At 53.6% G+C, this 25,553-nt stretch overlaps 2 protein-coding genes across 4 annotated transcripts in view; one reads left to right on the top strand and one right to left on the bottom strand.

Annotated features, from left to right (window-relative positions):
* Positions 1-25,553, top strand: part of PACC1 (proton activated chloride channel 1) — a 68,540-nt gene that overhangs the window by 882 nt on the left and 42,105 nt on the right. The window contains exons 1-2 of one of the 3 annotated variants that reach the window (XM_047705126.1): positions 14,867-16,666; positions 21,519-21,673. The gene's annotated coding sequence lies outside the window, so the exon portion shown is untranslated. Of the gene's footprint in view, positions 1-14,866; positions 16,667-21,502; positions 21,674-25,553 lie in introns of those variants that run through there. The other 2 variants (XM_047705125.1, XM_047705127.1) reach the window with 2 other exon arrangements.
* NENF (neudesin neurotrophic factor) lies at positions 13,612-23,851 on the bottom strand. The gene is made up of 4 exons (XM_047705128.1): positions 23,602-23,851; positions 15,621-15,681; positions 14,767-14,870; positions 13,612-13,896 (listed from the first exon to the last, which is right to left on the bottom strand). Exons 1-4 carry the CDS (start codon positions 23,776-23,778, stop codon positions 13,720-13,722), a joined length of 519 nt encoding a protein of 172 aa, XP_047561084.1. The 5' UTR covers positions 23,779-23,851; the 3' UTR covers positions 13,612-13,719.

Below are 25,553 nucleotides of genomic sequence, written 5' to 3'. Positions count from 1 at the left end.
TGAGACTGTGTGTGAGGACCCTTCCCCTTCGTTGCGTTTTGGGGCCCCAGCCGGAGGCCCTGAGCCCGGTGAGGAGGCTGGTGGGTGGGAGTGGGGAGCTGTGGTGAGAGCTTGGGCCCGCGCCCCCACGGTGCCACTGCTTTGTCTCAGTAGGTCGGGTGGGCCTCTGTGACCCGGGCTGAGGACCAGCCCTCCAGACCTGATTTCTGTAGAGAAACCAGATTCTGAATCCTGAGCCACCAACTTGCAGAGGGGAGTGGAGGTCCAGGGTTTGTGGGAATTTGGGTGTGAGGGGAGGGCAGAGTCACAGCCTAGAACCCACAGGGGCTGCTCGGTGGGCTTCGAGGCCCCCTGTGGACACTCTCCCAACCCTCCCGAGCAGCGCGCTCACCCCTCAGTCTGTCTGCTGCACCTTCTAGCACCTGCGCCCAACTTCCCCTGCCAGGTGCCTAAGACACAGCACATGGCGGGGCAAACAGAGCTTTGCAGACACAAAGGATGCTCACTTTTTGTGGATTTCATTTGCAAATTTACCTACTGGCTAAAATGTGTCAATGCCCAGGGCTCTTTTGTGGCTGTGCCGGGTTGACATGCAGAGGGAAAATCCGAGCTGGCCATCTGGACCCTCCCCGCTGAGGTCACGCGGTTCACCTCCCCCGCCAGAAGGAAGTGTCCTTTTCACTGTCTAAGTGGGGCCATCGCTGTGTGTGGGGGTGGGGGGGTGATTTTGTTGGTGATTTCTCGAGGCCACCCTGCAGGGCCGTGTGGGGCTGCCAAGCCCAGGAAGGCTGTGGTGGGCGCTGAGGAGAAAAGAGGGGTATTCGCCAGGCTTCGTGCGGGTGTGAGTTCCACATTAATGAATCTCCTCTTGTATTACACAGTCTTTAAACAGAAACACACATAAAACAAGGTTATTGATGGTTCAGTTGATGAAAAGTTGTGTCCAGAGGCTCCCAGGAACCTAATCCTGTATTTCCCCCAAGGGCAAAGGTTCGGAATTGGCTCATTCACTGTTGCCAGAGACTTGATAGACTATAATGACCTTGAATGAGGAGAATCAGCCATAGGGTTGCTCTGCCTGGGCTCACCCAGACCTAGCGTGGCAGGATTTCCTGGCATCCGTGTTTTGGAAGCACTGGAAGTGACTCTGCCACAGGGTCTGGGGCAGGGAGTCGCTGCTATGATACCTCAAGGCACCATGTTAGACCCGCTGGGTTTGGACCGTCAGGGCGGCCATCTTGAAATGGCCTCTGTCCAGCTGGGAGGTGATGTGTACCACGACATGGGGAGGGGAACATGGGACTGACCAGGTATTAGGGCTCTGAAGCCCTGTGTGACCTCAGACAAATCCTCTGATGTTCAGGGACTCAGTTTCCCCACCCATAACATGAAGATAATAACACTGACGCATGGAGGGATTTGCTCTGAGATTCAGACATGTCTTGTGAGTTAGGACGCCAGGAGTCCACAGGTGTCTTTAGAGAAAGCATTCATCCCGAAAGAAAGGGCAGATGGTCTTAGCCAAGAGTGATGAGCACATTCTTGGGGAGGGAAAGGAGGAAGGAAAACTTGGGGAACCACTTGGTGGTGGTCACTCAGGTCAGCTTCTAGCCTGGCCCCTAAGAACTTGCACCTGAGGGGACGACAGGGCAGGCTGATTGCCTAAGAACCTTGGTGAGACCCAGTGAGTCCAAGGCCACCAGCATCAGACCTGACATATGGCCCCGGGCAGAGGCAGGATGTCTCCCCTCAAGGAAGGGTGCCGTGCACCATGGCTGCCTGGCTCAGCCTGTGGGAGCCGGTACCCACATGGGCAGTGCCCCATCCACCCCAACGCTCCTCTCACCCCCTGAGGTAGCACCTTCCTGAGCTTTGGGGACACTGAGGGTAGTTGTTGCAAATGTCACCTCAGAAAGTTGGAGCTGGAAGGGAAGGACCAGCTCCTGAGCTCAGAGGCCCTATACAGGGGCTGAGGGAGACACAAAGCCCGAGAAAGACTGTTAGTTCCCGTTCATGTGACCATTTTTTGTTTATACCAGACTTGTGTTGCGAGGGAGATGGGGGTCCCAGATGTTTGAGAATCAACTGAGCCAGTAGCTATGAAAGATTTTTAAGAGGGGTACCTGGCTGGCTCAGTCGGTTAAGGTCTGCCTGGGGCTCAGGTCATGATCTCAGGGTCCTGGGATCAGTCCTGCATCGGCTCCTTGCTCAGTGGGGAGTCTGCTTCTCCCTCTGCCTCTGCCCCTCCCCCTGATTGTGCGCTCTGTCTGTCAAATAAATGAATAAAGTCTCCTGCCATCTATCTCCCAACTCTGCCCAGCTTCCTGCCCTCCCCACCAAGCTCTGCTCACATTGGTCACCTTGCTCGAGAGCTCTCACCTGGGTGTCCTCAGCTAGCTCAGTGTCTATGATCCGCTGGACAGGAACTGCATGGTTCTCCTTTCCAGGGCATGTTTGCTGGCCAGCCAGCCCTGTGGGGCTGCTGCTGGGGCGGGTGGCCGCGGGGCTGTGCCTTAGTTGTGCCGAGGGTCTTCCAGAGACCTCTGCTCTGGCCTGGGCTTGAGGCATGGCCAGACCGCACTCACAAAGAGACATCCAGAATGACCACCCCTTCCCCAAACCCTCCCAGGGACACTGCGAGCCATAGAGGAGCCCATGGTCTCCTGGGAGCGCTGTGTGGCCGGGCCAGGCTGAGGTAAGGGGCAGCTCAGCAAGGAGGCAGGGGTGGGGTGAGGTGGGCCAGACACACCTGGACTTGAGATGGCACTTGTCCCCTTTCTCCTCACTGTCCCTTCTCCTGGAGAGGCAGAAGCCTGCCCAGGGGGGGAGCGGAGGTCTCCCTTTGTTCCCAGGGGCCACCAGCTACTGACCACCTGCAGGGTTCACAAAACTGGGTCTGCTCTTCTTCCCTGAGTCGGCTCTGGCACAAAAGGCCCCCGGAGGCCAGAAAATGGCTCGGGTCACCTGACACTAATGGCAGAGAATGCCAAAAATGTGTCATGGAGGTGGCAACTGCGGGAAGCACTGCCATCCCAGGCAGAGGCAACAAAGGGAAACGGGGAAGCTCCCTGCCTGGGTGGAGACGGAGGCATCAGAGTGGGGACACGTGCCCGCTGGTGTTGACATCTCTGGGGTGCTGCTGGGGTGAAGAAATACTTCCGGAGCCTCCAGAGGAACCAGAGGTAAACAGGGAGGCAGGGAGTGGCAAGTGCCCCCCAGCTTTCCAGCGCCCTCTATTTGCAGGCACGTCCTAGTGAACTCTTTCCTGCTTGCAAGTTCTCTCATCTGAACTTGGAGCCTAAATACATTTCCAGAGCCAGATTAACAGGAGGGGGAAGATACACTGCAGCTGCTATTTTTAGCAGTGTTTCAATGTGGCGGGGGGTGGGAGTGATGGCTCAAAGGTGGTTCATCAGTAAGTGAGGTCATTACAAACCTAGCAGTCCCAGTTTCCTTCTCTTGACCATGTTGCAGGTGATTGAAGTCCAATCAATTATCAGATTAGAATTAATTCTGCCACATGATAGAGTTTTTCTTACTAGGTTGATAAATGCACATTAATTTGATTATTAACTATGACGGGTAGTGTTTGTAATGATTACTGTTCTGTAGGCTTAGGATCTGGACAAACAGGAACTTCAGTATGTTTACTGTTGCTCTTACTTGAAAAAAAATTTAAAGAAAAAGCACAAATTAAAGTCATAGATCCATTTCCATATTGTTCACTCATTCAACAAAAATTTACTGAAGTTCCTTACATAGGTGAAGAACCACTTCTCATAGTAGATTACGGAGTAATTTGTAGGAGTGTGCATGTAGTGAAGAAAATGGGCATAAGTCCTCTGAAAAGTACTTGAGTATCTTTTTTTTAATACACTCTTATTTTTCTACTTGGTTTTATTGTTCATCATAGCAGGAAATGAAAACTGTTCTTTGAATTGTTTTTTTCATCTGATGTAATAATGAAAGCCAAAGTACTCACATTTCTTAAGAAAGCCCTAAAGGTGCTCTTGAAATTCGCACGGAGGGATTTGCTCTGAGATTTGCTCTGAGATTCGGATTGCTAACAGGCGGCCGCCCAGTGTCAGCTCCAGCACCACGGAAGGGGGATGAGAAGATCAGCACAGTCGTGAGCTGGAGCTGGAGTCTGCTCTCATGCACGTGTGTGTGTGTGTGTGTGTGTGTGTGTGCGCGCGCACGCGTGCAGTGGGGGGTGGCAGGCACAGACCCCAAGCTCCTTCCCTGCAGACTGGACTGTGAGTCCTGCCCCATGCCTGTCAGAGCTGACTTCCGCTCTTCGTGTCACCGAGTTCAAGGCTCCAACTGCCCAGGACTTCTCTGATTTCTGAACTGCCGGGCCCTGGGCCCCATTACCTCCCCACCCCCAAAACAGCCCCTGCTTTGAGGTCTTCTCTCAAAAGGAAGCTCAAAATTCTCCATCCCTGGAGGGACATCCGGCGATCCGGCAGAGAAAAGGTTACAATGCCTGCTCCCCTGTCCAGCGGGAGGATCCCAGGAGCTCAGAGAGAAGCAGGCTCTGTGCCGTATCGCTCAGCACGTGGTGAACACGGGGAACTCCTTTACCAAAGGAAAGTACAAGCTAAAAATGCAGTTCTGGTCTCCATTAAATGTCACCTCTTCGGGCAGATTCTCCCAGCCCATGCGGTCTAATTAGGGCCCCTGCCACCCTGTTGCTCTCCATCCCCCCCGTGTTGTCATTTCTGTCAGCCCGTGTCATGGTGTGTGATTCTACTTTTTAGAATCGTGTGTTTATCGCCTGTCTCCTCTGGATAGCAGACTCCCAAGGGCAGGGCCATGCTGGCTTCCTTCACCACCACGGACTCCGGACCTAACCCAGTGCCAGGCACACAGTAGGTCTCAATAAGAGTTTGCCAAATGCACCAACTTAAAAATATAAAATGTTCTAAAGGGGGGAGGGGTGCGGCGCCTGGGTGGCTCAGCGGGTTAAACACCCGACTTCGGCTCAGGTCGTGATCTCAGGGTCGTGAGACTGAGCCCCGTGTCGGGTTCCACACTCAGCCTTGCGTCTGCTTGGGATTCTCTCTTGCTCGCCCTCTGCCCCTCTCCCCACCGCTGGCGTGCCCCCCCCCCCAAAAGTGGTTCTCCATGAGTTGTGGAAAATGGTGGGTCTATGAATTTGTGGGATATGTGGCATAGCACGGAGGAGAATGTTGTAGAAGGCAGTTGCTCTCCACTTCCAGGTGGGTGGGCTGGCAGGCAGGAGCATCTCTCTGCCCTCGGTGTGGTTTCGGCTGTGCCTGTGCTCTGCTGTACACCTGTGGGGATTAGGGCCCAACCCTTCCTCCTCATAACTTCACATCCTGAACCCCCGATGGCCCTGGGCTCAGTGAAGCCTAGAGCTGGGGGGCCCCATCGATTCTGGAGGTGGCTCCACATCACCGCCATCCGGGGAACATCTGAAAGCAGCGTTCTGTGGATCCTGCCTCTGGTTTCTCATTCTTTTAGGTCCATAATTCAGTGGAGCATAGCTGGTCTCCAGAACCGTGAGCCCGAGTCCTGACTGCCATGCACTGTGAGCTTACTTAACCTCTCCGTGTCTTGATTTCTTCCCCTCTAACATGGAAATAATAGCCCCAACCTCAGAGGTGTGTTGTGAGGACCAGCGTGCCTAAAGCTCCTGTTGCAATGGCTGGTTCAGTAAATCAACACAGCTCTCACAGTGATTATTTTCTCGCTCTGAGTTAGCGGTTGGCGTGGGGTGAGCACCCAAGCCTCCTGACCCTGGACCCAGTGTTCTTTCCAACACGTCACGCTGAATGTGCACATGGCATTCCCTCTGAGGCCAGACTCGTCACGGAGAACAGACGGCCACTGTCCTGAGACCCTTGGGTCAAACCCCAAGGAAAAGAGACCCACACCTGAGAGCAAGGTGCCGGTCTGACCCCTGGAGAGCAGATAGCTGCAGATCATGGGAGTTCAGCCGTGCAGCTCTTGGGCCCTTTGAGAAGCCCTCTGGCTGCTCCTGTTAGCATTTCATTATGGAAATATTGGGAACCAAAAATAGAAGTTCTTGGGAGCTTAATCCTTTGGGCTTTACAGAACAGCTGCTGGAGAGTTCCATGAGTCTCAACCACCAGGAGGCACTGTCGTCCCATGCAAGTGGTCACTGTGGGTCGAAGTTTCCATGAAAATCCCAATGTCCCTCCGCAGCCTCATGCACCCACCTTGTCACGCCCAGGACCCTGTAGCTGGGGTCCCCGCAGATCAGCAGCACCTGGGGCTAGGGAAACCTCTTTGCAGCTCAGTCCACCGCTCTCCTTGGAGGCCCTTAAGAGCAAGGACAGTCCTTGCATTTATTTTCCTGGCTTCATACCGTACCCCAGCCCCAAGACCTCGCCTAGTGCTGGGCACGTAGTGGGCATGAAGTCCACAGACGCTTGGTGGGTGAATGGATATGTGAAATCTGGTGAAATTAATATGCTGTGGAAAAGAGACTGCCTGAGCTTTAAGGGGATGGTGAGACAGGATGTGGTGGTGTAGACCAGAGAGAGGATTATGGTTGATGGTTAAGGGGATGGTGGGACAGGATGTGGTGGTGTAGACCAGAGAGAGGATTATGGTTGATGGTTAAGGGGAAGGTCATGACTAGATGGGAAGAAGAGGCTGAGTGGGCTCGGGCAGGAAGGGAACAGATGTGTTTCTGGGATCTAGCTGGGAAGAAGCTGCTCAGTGAGGAGGTCAAACCCTTACCTGGGAGCCCTGAGCAGCGGCACCAGGAATGTGGAGACGTGAGCCCCAGCAGCCCCTAGCCATGGCTCAGCTGCCCTCCACGTGGACATCGCTGGTCCCAAGGCCATTATTAGCCTCTCCTGTCTCTGGGGTGGTTGTGGCTGCCACCCTCAGCTGTGAGCTCCCACAGGTGGACCCAGGCCCCACCGCCTCCCTTGGGGTGATGCCATTAAGTGCCATGCTTGCCATGCCACTGACAGGGCAGGGGACTCAGGCAAGAGGCCTGCAGCCCCATGAAGTAGCGGGGTGAGTGGGCGGAGGAGGCAGAGGCAGCCACGAGGGGTGAGTTCCGGAGTGGGCTGGGCCGAGTCGGGCTGACACAGCCAGGAAGATGAGGCAAGGTCACTGTCCCAGGACGAGGGGTGTGAGTGGGGGAGGCCAAGGCTGTCTCTCGCACAAACAGGGAAGAGAGCATGGCAGGCCAGGCCAGCGCCCAGTAGGGCCACATCCACCACCCGCTCCCTGGAAACCTTGGGCTTCCCTTTGCGGACGCCTCAGCGGCTCACTCCGAGTCCTGCCTCCCCCTTTCCTCTCTCAGCTGCTGGTTCTCCCTCTGGGGGCTTCTGCTAGAGCCCAGCGGCCTGCAGAGGGTCAGCAGCTCCCTCTGGCCTCACCCTTCAGCCATACTCTTCTGTTCTCCTCTCCTGGCACCCCTGAATCCCATCCCCCAGGGCCTCTGGGACCTCAGCCCACACAGCCTCAGGCCCTGCACTCATCCTGGAGGGGAGCTCGGTGGTGACAGGAGCAGGGCTCAGGCGGGGCTGAGATTGAGCCATGGGGGAGGGCTGGCAAGAACAAGGTTGTGGGCCTGGCTGGAGAGGGGGCCAGTAGGGCCCAGAGCCAGGGAGCCCAAGACTTGGGCAGAGACCCAGAAGCTCCAGGAGAGGCCTGGGACAGCTTGGCACAATGGCCACACCTGAAATGAGGCCTCTGGCAGCAAGACTGAGTCTCCTGCTGGTGACCTCATCTGGATAAGGCAGGGCAGCCAGAGGAGGACTCACTGGCCCCACCGGGAGGGGACAGAGGCACAACACAGGGACTGCCAGGGATGCATATGATATGGGCAGATGGGCAACTCCCCTAGCCCATTTTTTCCCCTTTGGGCTTCAGAACAGGTGGTCCCCAGGAAGCCAAGAGGGGAGGAGAGGCAGCTTGGATGGCCCCCTGCCCGGCCCAGACAGGAGAGCTACCAGTCGGAGCAGGCTTCCTTTTCCTCCCGGCCTCCAGGCTTTCCAAGACTGTCCGTGCCGGTTACCATCTGCCGTGGTGGTTGCCAGGGGAACCACTGACTATTTTTGTATATTGCCCACGTGACGGGGTCTTGGGAAGGCTCAGGCATGGTTGGTCCAGGAGGAGGTGATGCCCAGTGGGCTCTGTTGGAGACCTTGGTCAGGGGGTGGGCATTGTGGTCCTGGCCCAGGATGGGGCCCAGAATTCAGACCTACATCCCCGAGTGAAGGGTGGGGGGGGGTCACTGAGGCGAGGGGTAACCCACGTGTGGGAAAACCAATGCATTCTCTTGTTCACCTATCAAGCACAGAAGGTGCTGGGCATTCATTGCACTAGGTGGTGGTGAGGCAGCTGAGAACAGGGCTGGTGGCAAGAATGACGAATGAAAACACTGTCATGGGGCAGCAGAATCGGTGCTGATGCGGGCACCATCTTGGCAGGGAGGGGTCTGGGAAAGCTTCCTTGATGAGATGGTATCTAAGCCAGGACAAGGTATTGCAGGTGATGCGGGGAAGAGGGAAGTGACAGAGTAGGAAGTTAGTTGGAAGAGCCTTCCAGGCAGAGGGAACAGCATGTGCGAGGGCCCGGGGAGATTGTGAGTGAGGCATCTTCTGGAATGGAAGTCACCTAACTTCTAGAGTGTGAGGTAGGGCCCAACCCCAGGGGAAGTGAATGGTCGGCAGGCACCCAAACCATTGGGTGTGGTGGGGAGCTCCACCACAGGGGGCACACCCAGGCACACCTGACATTAGGCCTCCGGCAGCAAAACGGCGGTACTCTTGGGGGAGGTGGGCAGGTGTTTCCCCACGGCCCTTGGGACTCTGGGAGAATCTCCAGGGCTTCTGAGAAACCAAAGAGCCTGAACTGTGGGAGGGAGATGCCATCAGCAGAGCTGGGTTACTGTTCAAAGTTCTGGGCTGAGCAGCAAGTATCTGGGGAGGGGACGAGAATGGGCTGAAGCTGGGCACCCTGATTTCTCCCACCCAGCCCATCGCCCAGACCCTGGACGCATAACTAACGATTTCTTCTCACGTCGGTTTGTGAACCTTCTGGGAAGTCTGAGAAGCATTCAGTCCTGAGTGGAATGGGAGGGGAAGAGGAAAGAGGAAGTGGCACCGGGCAGGTGTTGGGAATCTGCTCGGGGCATTAGGACACCGCACATCCGGTGCTAGCAGCAGCCTAGTGAAGTGGGAGTTTGGGCTCTCATTTTAAACATTAGGAAACTGAGGCTCTAGGAAGCTAAATAACTCACCTGGGATTAGCGATCACATCGGGACTCGTACCCGTCAGTCTGACCCTGAAACCTGTCTCTCCCCACAAGACGAAAGCAACGGACTGCACACCTGCCACATGCTGGGCAATCAAGCTAAACACAGGAAACCTGAAAACAAGAGTATTTTCTTTTGTAAGAATCTCATGAGATCAGGGGCAAGGGGCCTGTGGCAGGTCATATTTTCCCAAATAGGCCTGGTGTGCCTTGACCCTGGGTAGGCTTCGTGGCTGCCATGAGGTGTGGAGGTGACATTGTCTGACGCTAGAGGTCAGGTCATAAAAGGAGGCACAGCCCAGTTGCGTGAGAAGTCATGCGTGGAGAGGAATGGAACTTCCTGCCCAGGACCGGCTCCACACCCGGGAAATGTGACCGAGCCTGGCTTCTTCATTCTGGCGGAGGCCCCAGACAGCCGGGATGGACCAGCATCCCCAACGGCGCCCTCCCAGAGTCACTGGCCACTGCACCTCTGAGCACGAGGAGGAGCCATTGCACACCGGTAAGTTCTGGGGGTCATTACTTACACAGCTGTGGTCGCAGGAACAAGACTTTGGAAACTGTTAAGTGTGCACAGGTGTGAGGTGTTACTAGTAAACCCGGGTTTGGCATAATGCGATCCATTGGTGTCTGAGGAAGTCAATTGTGTCTTACCCTGGGTTGTGCCCCTGCTGGGTAGGGGCTGGTGTGCAGGGACGGACATTTGGGAAATGATCCTTGGGCTGAGGCCCAGGGGACTGAGGGGAGTAACACAGGGAAGGACGCTTTCCCAGTTACAGAGGGCGTTACTGAGCGGATCACCTCTGTGTGCCGCTGGGGCTCAGTCCCACCTGAGACCCTCTCAGGAGCCCAAAGAACGAGCCTCGGTGGCGGGAGGGGTCTGCAGACTCTAGCCCCTGTTGGTGGAGGGGCGTTCCGGGGGGAGGGACGTTAGCTCCTTGCCCTTGCCGGCTGGAGTGCCCTAGAATGGCTTAGATGGCTCGCTTGGCAGAGAAGTCCAGGGGAAAACGGCTGAACATGGCACTGAGAGATACCACCACACGTCGGGGGCCGACAGGCTGCGAATGAGAGAATGAGAGGTGACCGACACATCGTGGTATTAAGTGCTTACGTGGGATGTCCTGGGCGCACGTCTGCAGGGCCAACCCCTGCCTGGCCAGATTCCCTGCCACCCTGAGGCAGCCTGCCTGCCCTTTCTGGAAAAGCCTGTGCAGCCTTTGTGCCCTCGAGCTGCCCTCCTTCAGAGTCGGGCCCTGTAGGTGGTCTCTAGGAATCACAGCGATCCCTGGAGAGGGACAGGGACAGGGCACTCTCCGCCTGGTGGAGACTGGGTTCTAGGCATGGATTTCCAGCTTCGGCCTGTTGCAGAAGCACCTCGGGAATGGACAGTGCCCCCAGCAGGCCATGGTTTTTGGAGACTGGGGCTTTGAGAAGCAGCCTTTTGAAGGAAGCCAATGCGGAGGAGGAGGTCGCTATATTCAGACCCTAGCTTTTCCCCTAGAAGCTAATGATGGAGTAGATGGTAGACGTGTCGAGAAGGACCGAGGGGTCTGAGTCTGGAGGCCTTCCTGTCCGGGGTCAGGCTGGGACCTGCGCCGGATGCCCTCTGCATGAGCTCGCCTCTAGGACTGGGTTGCTGGTTGGCTCCAGCACTCACCCCTCTGGAACGTTCAGTGCCTGGTGGTCTTATTTTCTAAACAGAGAACAGGGCTCCTGGCTTCAGGGCCCCGTTTCCTGCCTCTAAGCCCCTTCTTCTCTGTTATGCAAGGGAGCTGGCTTGTGCTGCCTGCCTGGGAAGAAGGTCTGTGTGGCGGCAGGCCGGGAGCACAGAGGGCGGGAACTGAGCAGCACCCCAGGGTACAAGGGAACATGAAGCAGGGGGAGCTCCGTGGCCCCCGAGAGAGGCCACGGAGGAGCTGCTCCTCCTGGAAGGAACTTAGATTTAGGAAAGGAGTTAACCAATCCCGTCAGTATCAATGACACTCTGTTGTGACTGTAGGTAGACTGGGCGTGGAGCGTCCCCTCTGAGAGCTTGAACTTGAACTTATGTGGGGTCTGGTTAAGAACACAAGCCCTGTCCATTCTCCCATTGCCTTTCCTTCAGCCTCCTCTTCTCCCGGGTAAGGAATCATAGCTCCTCTCTTCCTTCCTCATCCCAAGCTGGCACAGGCCTCCCATGATGTCTGCAGTCTCTCCGCTGGGAGGAGGCCTGGCCTCAGTGGTTGGCACAGTTTGGTCCCCCAGCTTTGCTCCTGACTGTGGGGTTTCCTGCGGTGCAGGGTTTTCAGTGCCAAAGCTGGCAAGTCCAGCAAGGTTGGCCACGTCAGTGAGGGTCTGTGCTGGGCCCTCAAGGTTCTCCTGTTTGGGGGAGACAGGCTCATAAGGAGGCAGTTATAGCCAAGCAGGTGAGTGCTAAGCTATAGGGAATCCCAGAGGCGGGTCGGAACAGTCTTGTAAGGATAGAAGCCTTGAAAGCAAAGAAAACATGACAAGCCAGTGTGGGAGTAGGGGAGCAGGGGTAAATGGGGCAGCGGGCTTTGGGTCCTGCAGACACACCATGACACCGATCCCCAAGCCAGCCGGGTTTCCCTTCCCTGAGCTGCGCTCACCTGTGTGGGGCCTCTCCGGGCCGCCTGGGTTTCTGTGTGCTCTGTCCTAGAATCTCTGAATGAGACACATTCTGATTCAGAGAAGCCCCTTGCTGGGGTGTAGGGCAGCAAAGTGGGCAGAACTGCCCCAGGAGTGGGGAGCCTGAAGCCTTGAGGGAAACCGTGCTTTGATGTGGGCAGGGGGTCATCAAGGAGAGAGGGGAGTGGAGAGGACAGTGGTCCTGGAAAGTCCCCAGCCTGCAGCCCAGGCTTTAAGGCAGGGACTCTTCCCCCATCACTGCCCATAAGGCAGGAAGTGGGTAGCAGGTGTTAGGTAAGAGAAGTCCTCACTCAGGTGTTTCCAGAAACTTGTAACCATCTGTGTGCACTCACACGTCGTTCGTTTTTGGGGCCACATGTCCGGGTACAGACTACCTTGGCCACACGAAGGACTTTCTGAATTCCAGGCCAAGGAGTCCTGTCTGATAAGTTCCAGGCCCTTTACTCTTGGGTGGGTGGTCACCAAGCTCCCAGCTTCTGAGTGGGACGCCAGAGTTCACTGGGAGAATCTCTAGTCTGGACACACGGAAGAACAAGGCAGAGGTCAAGCCTGGTCCTCAGAAAGGCTTTGGCAGGTTCTCCCTGAGGTGACAGGTGAGACAGAAGGTAATGTTTCTCAAAGTCTATCCGAGCCCATCCATGTCACAGTCTCCTGGGGGAGGAGGGGCGGGAGGGTGCTCATTAAAAATGCAGCTCCTGGGCCATATTCTAGAAATCCGGAATCTGGGGCCCTGGGGTGGGCCCCAGCATCAGCATTTTGAACAGTCAGTCCCCTTAGGAGCGTCTTCCGCTTAATGTAAAAATTCTCTCTTGGGAAGAGATGCTATTTAGTTTCTGTCAAAGAAATTAATCTCTACTATAAAATTTCCAGGATGAGTTTAACATGGCGCTTCTTAGCCTCAACACATGAGACCCTTTGGGCCAGAGGTTCTTGGTCTGGGGAGGGAGGGCTGTCCTGTGCATTGTAGGCTGTTCAACGTGAGCTACTGGTAGAATCCTACAGCTGTGACAACAAACATATAAAAATGTCTTCAGACAGGGCCAGTGTCCCTTAGAGGGGAAAAAATCCCCCCTCAAAAGGAATGAAATCCTTATGGAATCTAATCTGAGTCCCGTGTGTTGCGTGGACCTTACCAAGTTTGGGGTGACGTCCAGGCCGGGCTCTGGCCACAAGGCCCTGGCCACCACTTTCCAGCCCAGATGGGGCTGAAGCCAGTCCAGTCGGGGGGGTCACTCTGTCCTGGTGGAAGTGCCGAGCCAGCCCCTCTAGTGCCCCCTCACCACCCCTGCCGCTCCCACTCCCACACATCCTCCCTGTTCCTGCCCTGATGAGGATGGTGAGGACGGCCCCTCAGGGGTGGGGACACTGCAGGCAGGACTGTGAAGGCGCGGCCCACGCACAAGGCTGCCGCTGCCCATGGAGCAGATGAGGCCTCAAGGAGAGGGCGTGTGGGGAAGAATCTTCTCTTGTGAGAAATACGAAGTTTATTTTCGTGCTTATTCTAAAGTAAACATGGTCACAGTGAATCTAGTTCAAGTACAAGAAAACAGAAATCTGAAGAAGTCAGTCACTTCCACGGTGATACCGAGGGGGCTCCTGGCTCCACCGTCCTGACCAGCCTGGCCAGTGTGCGGGAATGGGGGGGTGTCACGGGGACAGAACACTCGACCAAGGACAATAACAGGCATTCAGGGTTCCCGGTTCAACATCTGGTTTATTTGGGTCTGGGTGCCCAGAGGCTCGGGCAGCTGAGGGTCTCCCTGCCCCGCCCCCCATCAGGAACATGATCCCAGGATGGAATATCAAAACTCGTCTTTTGTGTCAAAATGGGGCTGGTCTTCGGGCTCGAAGTCCAGGTTGGGGCTGCCGTCCTCGTTGAGAATCCTCCGGGCCGTGTAGCCCACGATGGGGTACTTGGCTTTGTACACTTTGGTGAAGACGTCGTCTAGGGATTTTAGCTCCTCGGCCGTGAGGCCCGTCTTGGGGAGAAAAGCCCAAGTGACACGGGGGAGAGGTGGGGGGGTGGGATGAGTGAGTCATGCCTTGCACTGGACTCTCACCAACCCGCCCCCCTGCCCCCACACCCCTAATGCTGGCGAAAACATATCTCAACAACCAACCGACTTTTCAAGAACCAACCCTGTGTGTAGGGGGATGGTGGGGAGGGAGCCATTTGCTGTTTGACTGATGTGGGAATTCAAGACTCCAGAGAACACCCAGTCTGGGGCAGGGTAGGGTACGTGATACCCAGTCTGCACCCACCTTCTTTTCATGGCCCTCTATCCCTCTCCCCTGACAGATTCATACACCCTTCCCCTTCCTTGGCTCCTGAATCTTTCTGTAATGTTGTGGTTTATGAGTCTGAGTCATCGGAGCACAGCTGGGTGAATGCCGGCCCCTCTGCTGGGATTTCTGAGGCCCTCAAATGGCTTCTGTCAATGCTGTTTTCTCTTTCACAGGAATATGAACATGGGGATACTCTGCTTCTCAGCCCTGTTCGTGCCCAGAGCAGCCTGGGGAATGAGTGTCCGAGCCCAACAGCAAACCTATGAGCCTGGGGGTGGCAGGTGCAGACTGTAAGGGGGATGGGACTGCCTGGCAGGTTGAAGCCAAACTGTGAAGGTCCCAAGTTCACGGGAGCTTGGGCGTGACTCTGCAGGTACTGGGGAGTCTGGGAGGTTTCTAAGTAGGAGTGGCATAGTAAGATCTCTACTTCAAGAAAACAGTTGGCCACACTGAGTGGACGGAAGATCAACAGGCTAATTAGGAAGCTTTGCTATTGCCTAGGTGAAAAAGGCCATGGCCAAGGCAGGTGGGACATTTTGACAAAGGCTCATAATCTGGCTCACAGTGTCATGGGTGAGGTCTGCGGGGTCGAGAGACATCTTGGCCACCCCTCTGGTGGAGTCCTTCCCAGTCAAGGCATTGTAGGGGGCTCCTCGTCCATAAAACTCTGCAGTGGAGAAGAAGGAAGAAGTCGTGAGTGTGGACATGCACGCCAAGCAGCAAGGAGATGGTCTGTGGTGGGGGAGGGGGCTTCTGAGCCCAATCCGGTGCTGCAGAAGCCTCTAGGCCCAAAGAGAGGGGAAGCAGAGAAGACATGAAGCCCAATAAGCCAGCCCCTGCCATCAGTCTGGGTTCCACTAATGCAGACTTTGGAATAAGTCACACATGCTGGACTGAAAGGTGATTTTTAAAAAATACAGAGTGAAAACAATCTCTTAAAATATTTAAAATGCAAACAGGAAGAATGTTCAGTCTTCTTAAATGTTGGTGGAAGCCAAGTCTACCCGGTTCAACATCTTTTGTTTGGAATCAGGTAACAATGAACCATAACAAAACTGCCATGATATCATCGGTAATTACCACTAGAGAAACCATGAAGTGACATTAAAATGTTCTGTCATGTTCTGTGATCCCAACACCTTGCAAAGCAACTCTTTTCCTCTCACTGCTGGTGAGATGGTAAAAACATCAAGTTGGAATTTGATGACATAGGCAGCAGGGAGCCATGGGGGGCTTTTGAGCAGGAGCATGACATCATTAGAAAACCACTGTGGAAGTACAACAGTGACGAAGAATGTTATCTCCATCTGAGGGAAAAGGCCCTGGCCAGTGTCCCCTCACTTTGTTCACACATCCAGTGCCCACTCTGGCTGCCGAGCTCCCCAGAAGTAAGGATTCATAAAGCCGAGCCACTTACCCTTTCCAGAAGTGACATCAAACACCACTCCTTTCACTGCCATGTAGATGGGCTGATCCTCCTAGAAAGCAGGAGAGAAGCTGTTGGAGGCAGCCCAAGATCTCCGCTCCTCCAGCCCAAGCTGGTGACATCTCTTCCCACCACAGGCTGTGCAGACAGCAGCGGCCGAAGGTACAAAGAGGCCATCCCTGAGCCAGTCCTCAGCCAGCTCGTCCCATCAGGAGCTTGCCCCTGCCTGCCCAATGTCACGTCCACTCACAAACTTAGGAAAAGTGACAAAGTATCATGACAAGCCCAGGGCAATACCTTTCTGTGGAAAAAAAAAAAAAAAAAAAAAAAAAGAAAAGAAAATCCCAGGGACTGAAGCAAATCTACATAGATAAGAATTCAAAGTATGTTAAATAGTGAATTTTTAAAATCAACCCAAATCTCCTTTCATCTTGGTTAATGTACTGACATGGATGCAATCAGTATAAATGATCGATTTTATATTTTGCTTCTTACAGGTAATATTGCTTCATATAAACATTCCCATGTATTGAAATAACCAAAATGGTTGTCACTAACACAGCGCTATTTTATATTAGTGATACTGTGTACCTGTTGGTTTGGCTCTTCTTCTATTTTGGGTATTTGGGCTCTTTCCAATTCTTTAAAACCATAAATGGCAGGATTATGAATATCTTTCTATTAGCTACTTTATAATTTGGTGAGTTATATTCCTGGACCAAAGTACATGAACAACATCATCACTTATTAAAAATGTAAGCAGTCTGTTCTTCAAAAAACCATTTACAGTGCTAGAAATATACAAGCAATGCTGTCTCCCCAAAGTGCTCACAGTCTCATAGTATATTTTTTGCTATATTTATAGGGATAAAATGTTATCTTCAAATCCCTATCTCCTCCCACCACCACCGAAGAGAACAACGCAAAAACAGATGGCATGAATTTCCTAACTACCATCAGGGTGGACTCGGGCTGGGGCAACTGGCACGTTCTAGGACACGCAAGACCAGGCCTCCTTTGTCTCAGCCCCATTGTAGGTACGGGGACACCAACCGTCAGCTCCTAGGCCGGGGTGAAGGGGGCTGCTGCAGCCGGGTACACAGGAATCTCTCGATTTCCGAGAGCACACTGCTTGTTCTCCTCTAGGCACGGGCCTTGAGCTTCTTGCCCTCGTGGGGCTTAAGGTCAAGTTTTCATGACTACGTTTCACAGAGAGAGGAGCTGGGGCTCTGGGAAGGTAAGCGACTCGGCCGAGGAAATGTATCTCACCATCACATAACTTCACAGGCCTCAGTTTCTCTGACCGTTAGGTATAGATAACACCCAATGACCTTGCAGGCACGCTGAAGGACACAGCATAGGTGAGCACGCAGTAGGCCCAGCGCAGGAGCTCAGTGAGTGGTTGGTTATTACATTCTCTATCACCTCCGGACAGACAGTCTCCAGAACTTCTGTTGACTTGGTGGACATGTGCTCCACCTCAACCAAGAGTTATTTAATTCTAATTTTATTTATTTGACACAGTGGGGGAGAGAGAGCGCGTGCACAAGCAGGGGGAGCTGCAGGCAGAGAGAGAGAGGGAGAAGCAGACTCCCCGCTGAGCAGAGAGCCCTACTCGGGGCTCAATCCCAAGACCCTGGGATCACGACCCGAGCCAGAAGCAGAGGCTTAATCAACTGAGCCATCCAGGTGCCCCTATTTTAAATTTTTTTTTAAGATTTTTAAAAAATGATCTCGACACCCATGCGGGGCTCCAACTCACCCCCAAGATCAAGAGTTGCACGCTCTACCCACTGAGTCAGCCCGGCACTCCAATACGGGTCATTTTAAAAGGCATGGTTTAGGGTGCCTGGGTGGCTCAGTGGGTTAAAGCCTCTGCCTTCGGCTCAGGTCATGATCCCAGGGTCCTGGGATCGAGCCCCACATCGGGCTCTCTGCTCAGCGGGGAGCCTGCTTCCCCCTCTCTCTCTGCCTGTTTCTCTGCCTACTTGTGATCTCTCTCTCTGTCAAATAAATAAATAAAATCTTTATAAAAAAAAAAAAAAAGGCATGGCTTAACCAGCCAGAAGCCTGCTTTTTTTTTTTTTTTTTAACGGCCTTTCTTTCACTGGTTGTGTATTTCTTGACTTCAATAGCTTATCAAGTGGGGTTACATATTATTTCAATTTAAGCACTATTTTAACAGTTATAATTTTACCCATGGCATTTGGTCATATTTTCCAACCTGATGCTTTTCCTTGACTATGTTACTCCTTCCTTGTGTGCAAAGAGGCACAGAAACATGACATTCACGTATATAAACTAGAACCACATGCATCTTATCACTAACACCCTCAACTCCAACAGTTAAATATTTGTCTCCTCGTGAAACCATACATTGAAGGTGTTGGGGCAAAGAAGAAGTCCCAGCAAAGGGGCAGAAAGGAATGTTGTTACAGACATTCCAGAGAGAGGAATGGCCTTATCAGTTAAACGTCAAGTGCACTGGGAGTGGGGCTGTGGGGTCGTTCCGGGCCTGTGGAGCTGGGAGTCCACTGGCAGCAGAGCGGTGGGCATGGTTTCCGGGCCCCGGGGGTAACTCAGGCAACTGAGAAGACAGAGGGTGAGTGGAAGTCTTGCAGAAATGCAGACTCGGAAATACAAATGTCCCTGCAGACAGATAAAGACACACATGCTTATCACCAGCTTCCCACTGGGCTCCCCACCCTCTCATCCACCTGGAAGGATGCTTCGTTTTTTTCATCTGTACAGCAGGTCTGCAGAAACAGCAGGAGGTCTGCCTTTTTCCAAGACCCCACAGGAGGAGTCACCTCAAGTCGAACAGACCTGGGTTTGAGCCACGGCTTATAAGCTGTGCTGCCTTGGGCAAATTACTTAGCCTCTCTGTGCCGCAGTTTCCCCCTCTGTGAGTATCCACTTACCAGGCTGTTGTGAGGATTAACAAGGCAAGAGATATGAAGCCCTTAGCAGTTTGTTAGTTACCTGGATCCTTAATCTAGATCTTGACAGACAAAAAATGTACTTCCCAAGTGACAGATAAGGATTCTAGAGGCATTTTAAGTTAAAACTGAAAGGGCCTTGAAGATTATCCAACACCTTCATTTTCCAGATGCAGCCCTACAGGCCGGGGAGTTGGGAGACTTGCCCTGAATCCCAGCGGGAATCAGAGCAGTCTCTGGAGCCTTAGAAGCCAAGCTCATTCCACTCCCTGGCCTGCCCCACCGGGGGCCACACAGCATGAAGATAGCGCACTTGCCTGGGACCAGGACAGGGTGAGGGGGGCCTGGGCAATTCATCCACAAGACTCAGGACCACCAGTGAGGCACGGAGTGGGTCAGAAGCACCCAGATGGACAGGAACCAGGGGAACCCCTGCATGAATGAGGCCTCGCCTTTCTCCTCAGGGTCTGGACTTGCCTCACTGGCCTTCCTCCCCGCCTGCTGTCAAGCAGGGCCAAGAGAGGGCCACGAGAATGACCACAGAAGAGCAGACAAGGCAGCAGGGCGACGAGAGGGAGGGAGAGGCCTGGAGCCTGGGTACACACAGGACAGCGGGCCCCTGAGCCTTCAACCTCGCCCTTGAACCGGGGGCCAAGGACAGAGCCAAAGGCCCTCATTGGTAAAGAGGAAAACTGCTGCGGATGTCTTCTTCTGCAGAAATAACGGGGCACCCCGAGGATCCGAGGCCGGGTTTCTTTCTGACCGCCATGGCATCGGTAACCTATTAATGGATTGTGGATTCACTTAGTGCTTACTAACCAATTTTTTTAATGAAGTAGAAAAGGAAAAGTTTAAAATGGAACAGAAAATAGAAAATGTTGGGGTGCATCACACGTAGTAAGAAGAAGCATTGTTTGACAGAACTTTTGTGGTGTGTGTGTGTCCTGGGGGACGGTGCAGAAAGTAGGCCCTGACACAGCCATCTACAAGCCGTCACTCGACTGCACAATTAGGCAGTTTCCCCTCTTTATTCTCCAGCCTTCACGCCACCGCCTTCACTGTATCTTCTTCATGTCTGTTCAGAATGATCTTTCTGGAAGAAGTACAGTTTTACTCCTCACTATCATTCAGTTTTAGAAAAGCAGAAAACAAATGTCACCCTGTCACCTCCTGACCTTAGCACGGATTTCCGAGGACAGCTGGTGCTGAGAACAGACAAATTCCATCTACGAAGAATAACCGTGAAGCCCAGAGGGCCTTGGCCAGCTCAGGGTCAGAGTCACATGAAATAAACTCCCGCAGCCAAACTACATTTCCCAGCATGCTGGCACGCTGGTATTTTCTTAGAACCGGTACCCCCGTGGGGCAGGTCACTGCCTGGCATGATTCTAGGACTGTGCAAGGACGGAAAGGGGCGCCCTTGGTAGTTGCTTTTCCTTGTTCAGGCCCGAGGGAGCTGTGCCTGGTTCACCTCGAGGACTCCTAGCTGTGTAACCTTGGGCAAGTTCCTTTAAACTCCCCATGCCTCCTTCCTCCACTGACAAATGAGATAACAGCCCCTCCCTCGTGAGGCTGTGATGGTCATTAAATGAGCTGGTGCTTTAAAGTGGTTAGGATAGGGGCGTCTGGGTGGCTCAGTAGGTTAAGCCTCTGCCTTGGGCTCAGGTCATGATCTCAGGGTCCTGGGATTGAGCCCCGCATCGGGCTCTCTGCTCAGCGGGGAGCCTGCTTCCTCACCCCCCATCCTCTGCCTGCCTCTCTGCTACTTGTGATCTCTTATCGATCAATAAATAAAATCTTAAAAATAAATAAATAAAGTAGTTAGGATAGTGCCTGACAGAGCTGGCACCATCTGGTCCCAGGCCCAGAAATCAGGTGGGGCTGGGGGCAGGCAGGGTGACCCTCTCTGCCCTTGGTATCCTCCCATGCAGTGAAGGTGGAAAACACATTTTCTGAGGATGGCAAAAATCGTGTTGCACTTGGAGGGTGGAGGATGACATCCGCTCTGAACGAGGGAGAATCCTCAACTTCACTCGTCTTCCCTCAGGGGTCCGAGGCAGCACCCCGTAACCAACTCTATGAACATTTCCACAGGAAAGCATGAACATGAGTATTCACACTAAGGACAACACATGACCATTATAAACAGACTCGTGTCAGCGCTGGCAAGGTTCTGTCACCAAAGGAATTCAGAGCAGGTTGGGTTATTAAATGACTTATTTAAAAACAAAACAAACAAACAAAAACCTTGTGGGGCACTTGGCTGGCTCTGTTGGTAGAGCATGCAACTCTTGATCTTGGGTTTGTAAATTCAAACCCCACGTTGGGCATAGAGATTACTTAAAAATAAGATCTTTAAAAAAAAAAAAAACACCTCTTCTGGGTTCAGAGCTTGATTTTTGAATTGCATAAGAGGATTATGGACCTGTTATACTGCCTCTTGCTTATAACTTTAAATAATAAGTTAACAAAAGTAGCAGCTAAGATTTATAACGGCTTACTATGCTAAGATTACTGCAGGCCTATCCTCCTTTGCGTATCACCATCTCATTTAATCCTCACACAATCCCTACATAGAGTAGGCACTCTAGTGATGGCCATTGTCATGGTCAGTTTTACATGCCAACTTTGATCAATTACAGTATCTGGGTGTCGCTATGAAGATACTGTGTGGTTGTGATTAGCATCTATAATTAGCTGACTCCATGTAAAGGAGATGATCCTGAACAATCGGGGTGGGCCTAACTGCATCAGTTGAAAGGCCTTAGGAACAAATTAAGGTTTCCGTGTAGAAGAAGAAATTCCTCGGGTGGGCTGGGGCATCAGCAACTGCCCAGGGGTTTCTGGCCTGCTCTATGGACTTCAGACTTGCCTGACCGGTGCCCACGATCACATAAACCAATTCCTTGCGATAAGCCAAATATGTTATTTTCTACTGTTTCTGTTTCAGGTGGACCAGGGAACCCTCGCAGTAATCCAGTAATCCAGGTGAGAGGTGATGGTGGCTGGTGCCGGCCTGACTGATCAAAGCATCTTACAGCTGGGAAGACTCCAAAGAGCTCGCGGCCCGAAGAACAGGGAGTCGTAGCCAGGCATGATCCAAAGGTACAAAGTTCTAACTCGGGTACCGTATAATGTCTCACACAACAGTGACACTCCTGAGAGTGAAGGGGGGGTGCCATTAGTAATTCTTCCCAGACAACAGGCATAAACCAGAACCTTCCAGGGTGGCTCAGGGAACAGCACGGCTCTACTCAGCCGTATTCATCGGCCCCTCTCCTACCTTTCTTCCTCCCTCTGCCTATAGACGCCCAAAACATTTCTCTCCTTAACCTGTTCCCACCTCAGGCTTCCCTCTTTCCTTCCCTTAGTTAAGTATCCGTAATGTCAGCATAAAAAAAAAAAAAACAAAAAAAACAGGGTCTCTTCTCTGTCCTCATCCTGTAGCCCCTGGAGCTGTGGCTACAAGTACCCTCAACCGTGAACTCTCTCTTCTCTTGGGTTCTGTGCCAGGGGTCTCCAAATTCGCCCCCATGTTTCAAGATTGACTTTGAGGACTCACAGAACTCAGCATACAGTCGTACTCAGAGCTCAGATGTATTACAACTGTACAGAAGGATACGAGATCGTAAGAGAAAAGGACACAGGCAGAGTCTAGAGGAATGCAGGGGTGGATTTCCCCATGCTCAGTCTTTCCCATGAGGGGTCACACACAGAGCTCTTCCACCAGCAACACTATGCGCACCACGTGCACGATGTTTCTGCTCAGAACGTTAGTCTCTACCCATTAGAGACTCAGAGGCCAAGGTTTTTACTGGCAGCTGGCCATGTAGGCCCTCTCTGCCCAGCAAATACACGGTATAAAGAGCCTGGAGTGAGCCACCCTCATCTGCTAGGGAAGTGTGGAACACCCTGGAATTCCCGACATCAGCCAGCAGCCACTCTTCCCAGCGGGCCTTCCTAAGGAGAGTAGGCCCGTTACGTTAACTCTTTTCTGCAACGATTCCTGGATCCTGTATCATCTGGTTCTCTGCTTCCCTTAACATCTAGTCACATCCCTGTCTCCCTCCTTCTGTGTTCTCTTCCACTCAGGCTTCTAACCAATGTCTTTATACAGTGATATTCAAACCAGCCATTAATGCCTAAGGGCCAAGTTTCTGACCACCCTCCCCCTGTTCCCCTTTCAAACCTGGTCTATTTAAAGCTAGCTAACTTGGGGTTAGGGATCCCAGCTGGAGGGTTTTAACAAGAGGACACTAGTCCCTTCCTTGTTCTGCCCCTAACTGGCGCATGCCTCAGTTTCCCCGTGTGTAAAAGCAGGAGGTTGGTTCTTATCAACGCTGACATGCTATGGTTCGGTGATCTCCCCATCAAACTTTCCCCCTCTCTTCCCGGATTGGCCCCACTATGGCCCTTCTACCGGGGAGTGCAGCATCTTCCTAGGCTCCTCAGGCATCACACTGGACCCCAGCAGTCCAAAGGCACGGGGGACTGTGAGGAGTTTCCTAGATGCCTCCAGACTATTGAGTGATGTGGGTGTGTTGGAGCGGAGGGTGTCTTTGTCTTTAACCTCGGTCTCCCCCTCTGCCCTCTCCCCAGCTCTTTCTGAGCCGAGAGCACAGGCAGTATAAGTGGGTTTGAGGTCGGGGCAGGAAGTGCAGGGAAGCCTGGATCATCCCTGGGTCTGCCCCACAGGTTTTACTTCCCTTCTCCCTCCCCCGCCACTCACTCCACCGAGGAGGAGGAAGGGTCTGCCCCCAGCTGATGCTAACATTAACCCCCCCAAAGTTCCGAGGTTCCCGGGGCCGATCACCAGCCGAAACGCATTTCAGGGGAGCAGCTCGCCGGAAGGCAGGCAGGGGGCAGCGCGGGCACGGGGCGTGCGGGCTCGGGGCCGGGGCCAAGTCTGCGCAGCCCCGACTCGGACGGACTCCCCGGGTCCCCGCGCGGCCTTCCGTCCGGAGGGAGGAAGCCCGCAGGCGGGGCGTCCAGCTCGGAGCCCGCGCCTCCCCCGCGGCCCCCCGTCCGCTCACCTCCTCCCCGCCGTAGCGGGCCAGCTCCTCCTCCGTGAAGAGCCTCACCGGGGGCCCCCGCTCGGCGGGGCGCGGCACCTGCCCGGCCCAGGCTGCCGGGGGCCCCGGGGCCAGCGCCAGGAGCAGGGCCAGCGCTGCCAGCCGCCGCAACCGCCGCCGGGACGCGGGGCCCGCCATGGTGCGCTCGCCGAGCAGGGCCGGGTGGCCTGGGCGGCTGGGTGGCTTGAGCGCGCTCCCGCCCCGTGGCCCCGGAACCCCGCCCCCCTCCGCGCTCCCGCGCGCCGCCCTCCCCGCCCCTGCGCCCTCGGGATCGCGCCGCTGGAGCTCAGACTCCGCGGCCCGGGACTGGAAGCTGTGCGGAGAGCGACCCACGTGACAGTAGTTGTTGAGTAGGTTCGTGGGTGACACAGCCCCACACTCCAGCACCTAGGAGGATGTATTTACACACTAGGACCCCAGCTTTATTCAGTGGGGCTGGCTCAGTCGTGGAGCATGCCACTCTTGATGGGGGGTTGAGGCGGGGAGTGTAAGTTTGTTCCAGCCCCGCATTGGGGTGTAGAGGGTTACTCAAAAATCTTTTTAAAAGTTCCCTTTTACAAAATTCTGGCTGATTTCTCTTCCTTTCCAGTTATGTCCCCAAAGGGATCTTTGCAAAGGGTAGAGCGTGGCGCAGATTTGCACTGAAATAATAAGGGCTGGCATTTGTGCAAAGACTCCTTCATTAATTCATAAAACAAATACTTTTTGAGGTCCTCCCTGTATCAGGTTACTGGGAAGACATCGCTGAACAAGGCATCAGTATCCACATGGAGTTTACGTCCCATGGGCTTGTATGGATGAAATGGACAAAAGTGAGATACATACGTTGCTGTTGGCAGAAAGACAAAGCAGGGCGAAGGACAGGTAGCGTTAGAGGGGGCTGCAGTTTTAAATGGGCTGACCAGGGGCTCCTGGGCGGCTCCATGGGTTGAGAGTCGGACTCAGAGTCAGTTCGGGTCGCGATCTCCTGGGTCCTCTGAGAGCCGCAGTTGGGTCTTGGTAGGCATTCTGCTTGAGACTCCCTCCCTCTGTCCTTCCCCCTGCTTGTGCTTTCTCTTTCCCTCTCCCTGGAAAAAATAAATAAATCTTACAAAACAAAGAAACAAACAGGGTGACCAGGGAAGGTCCCACTGAGAAGGTATTTGTATAAAGGGGGTAAGGGAGGTAGCCAGGAGGGGAGGACATTCTTTGCAAAGGGGAAGACAGGCGCATACATGTTGAGGAAAGGCAGTGTTCTGCTTGCTGGAGAAACAGTGGGAAGGAAGAGGTGTGGGAGACGAGGTCTGGGAGGTCAGGGGGTAAAGGGAAAGGAGGTGGGGGGGAGGTCTCGTGGGGCCTCACAGCTCACTTTGAAAGGATTTTGCCTTTTACACTTACTGAATGGAGGAGAGGAACGAGTTAAAATGTTAGTGGAATGACTCTGTGGTGTTGAGGACAGACTAAAGCAGGGAGCCCCTGCGGTAATCCAGTAATCCTGGCGAGAGGTGATGGTGGCTTGCACCGGAGTGCTAGCCATGCAGGTGATGAACAAGGGGGTGGTCTCAGATGTGTTTCGAAGGTGAGACTGGCAGGATTTGCTGACCACTGAGAAGAGATGTGGGGTCAGGGAGATTGAACAGAGTCAAGGATGACCCAGAGGGTTTTGGCCTTGGTAACCATAAGGATGGAGTTGCCACTTGCTAAGATAAGGAGAGATGGTGAGAAGAGCAGGTCTGGGGGGAGAGGCAAGACCAGGCTTGGTCGGTTCGAGAACACATAGATATCAAAGTGGTATCAGATTGACAGTTGGCCATAGGAGTCTGGATTTGAAGGAAGAGTTAGTTCCAAGGGAGAGATATAAATCATGGAATCCTTGACATGTAGGTTGTATTTAAAGCCACAGAATGGGGCCACATGGATGGCTCAGTCGTTTA

This window comes from Lutra lutra, chromosome 15 (assembly GCF_902655055.1).
Source record: "Lutra lutra chromosome 15, mLutLut1.2, whole genome shotgun sequence".
Lineage (NCBI taxonomy): Eukaryota > Metazoa > Chordata > Mammalia > Carnivora > Mustelidae > Lutra > Lutra lutra.
Note: the sequence above shows the minus strand (reverse complement) of the source record. Positions and strands in the feature narration are given on the sequence as shown.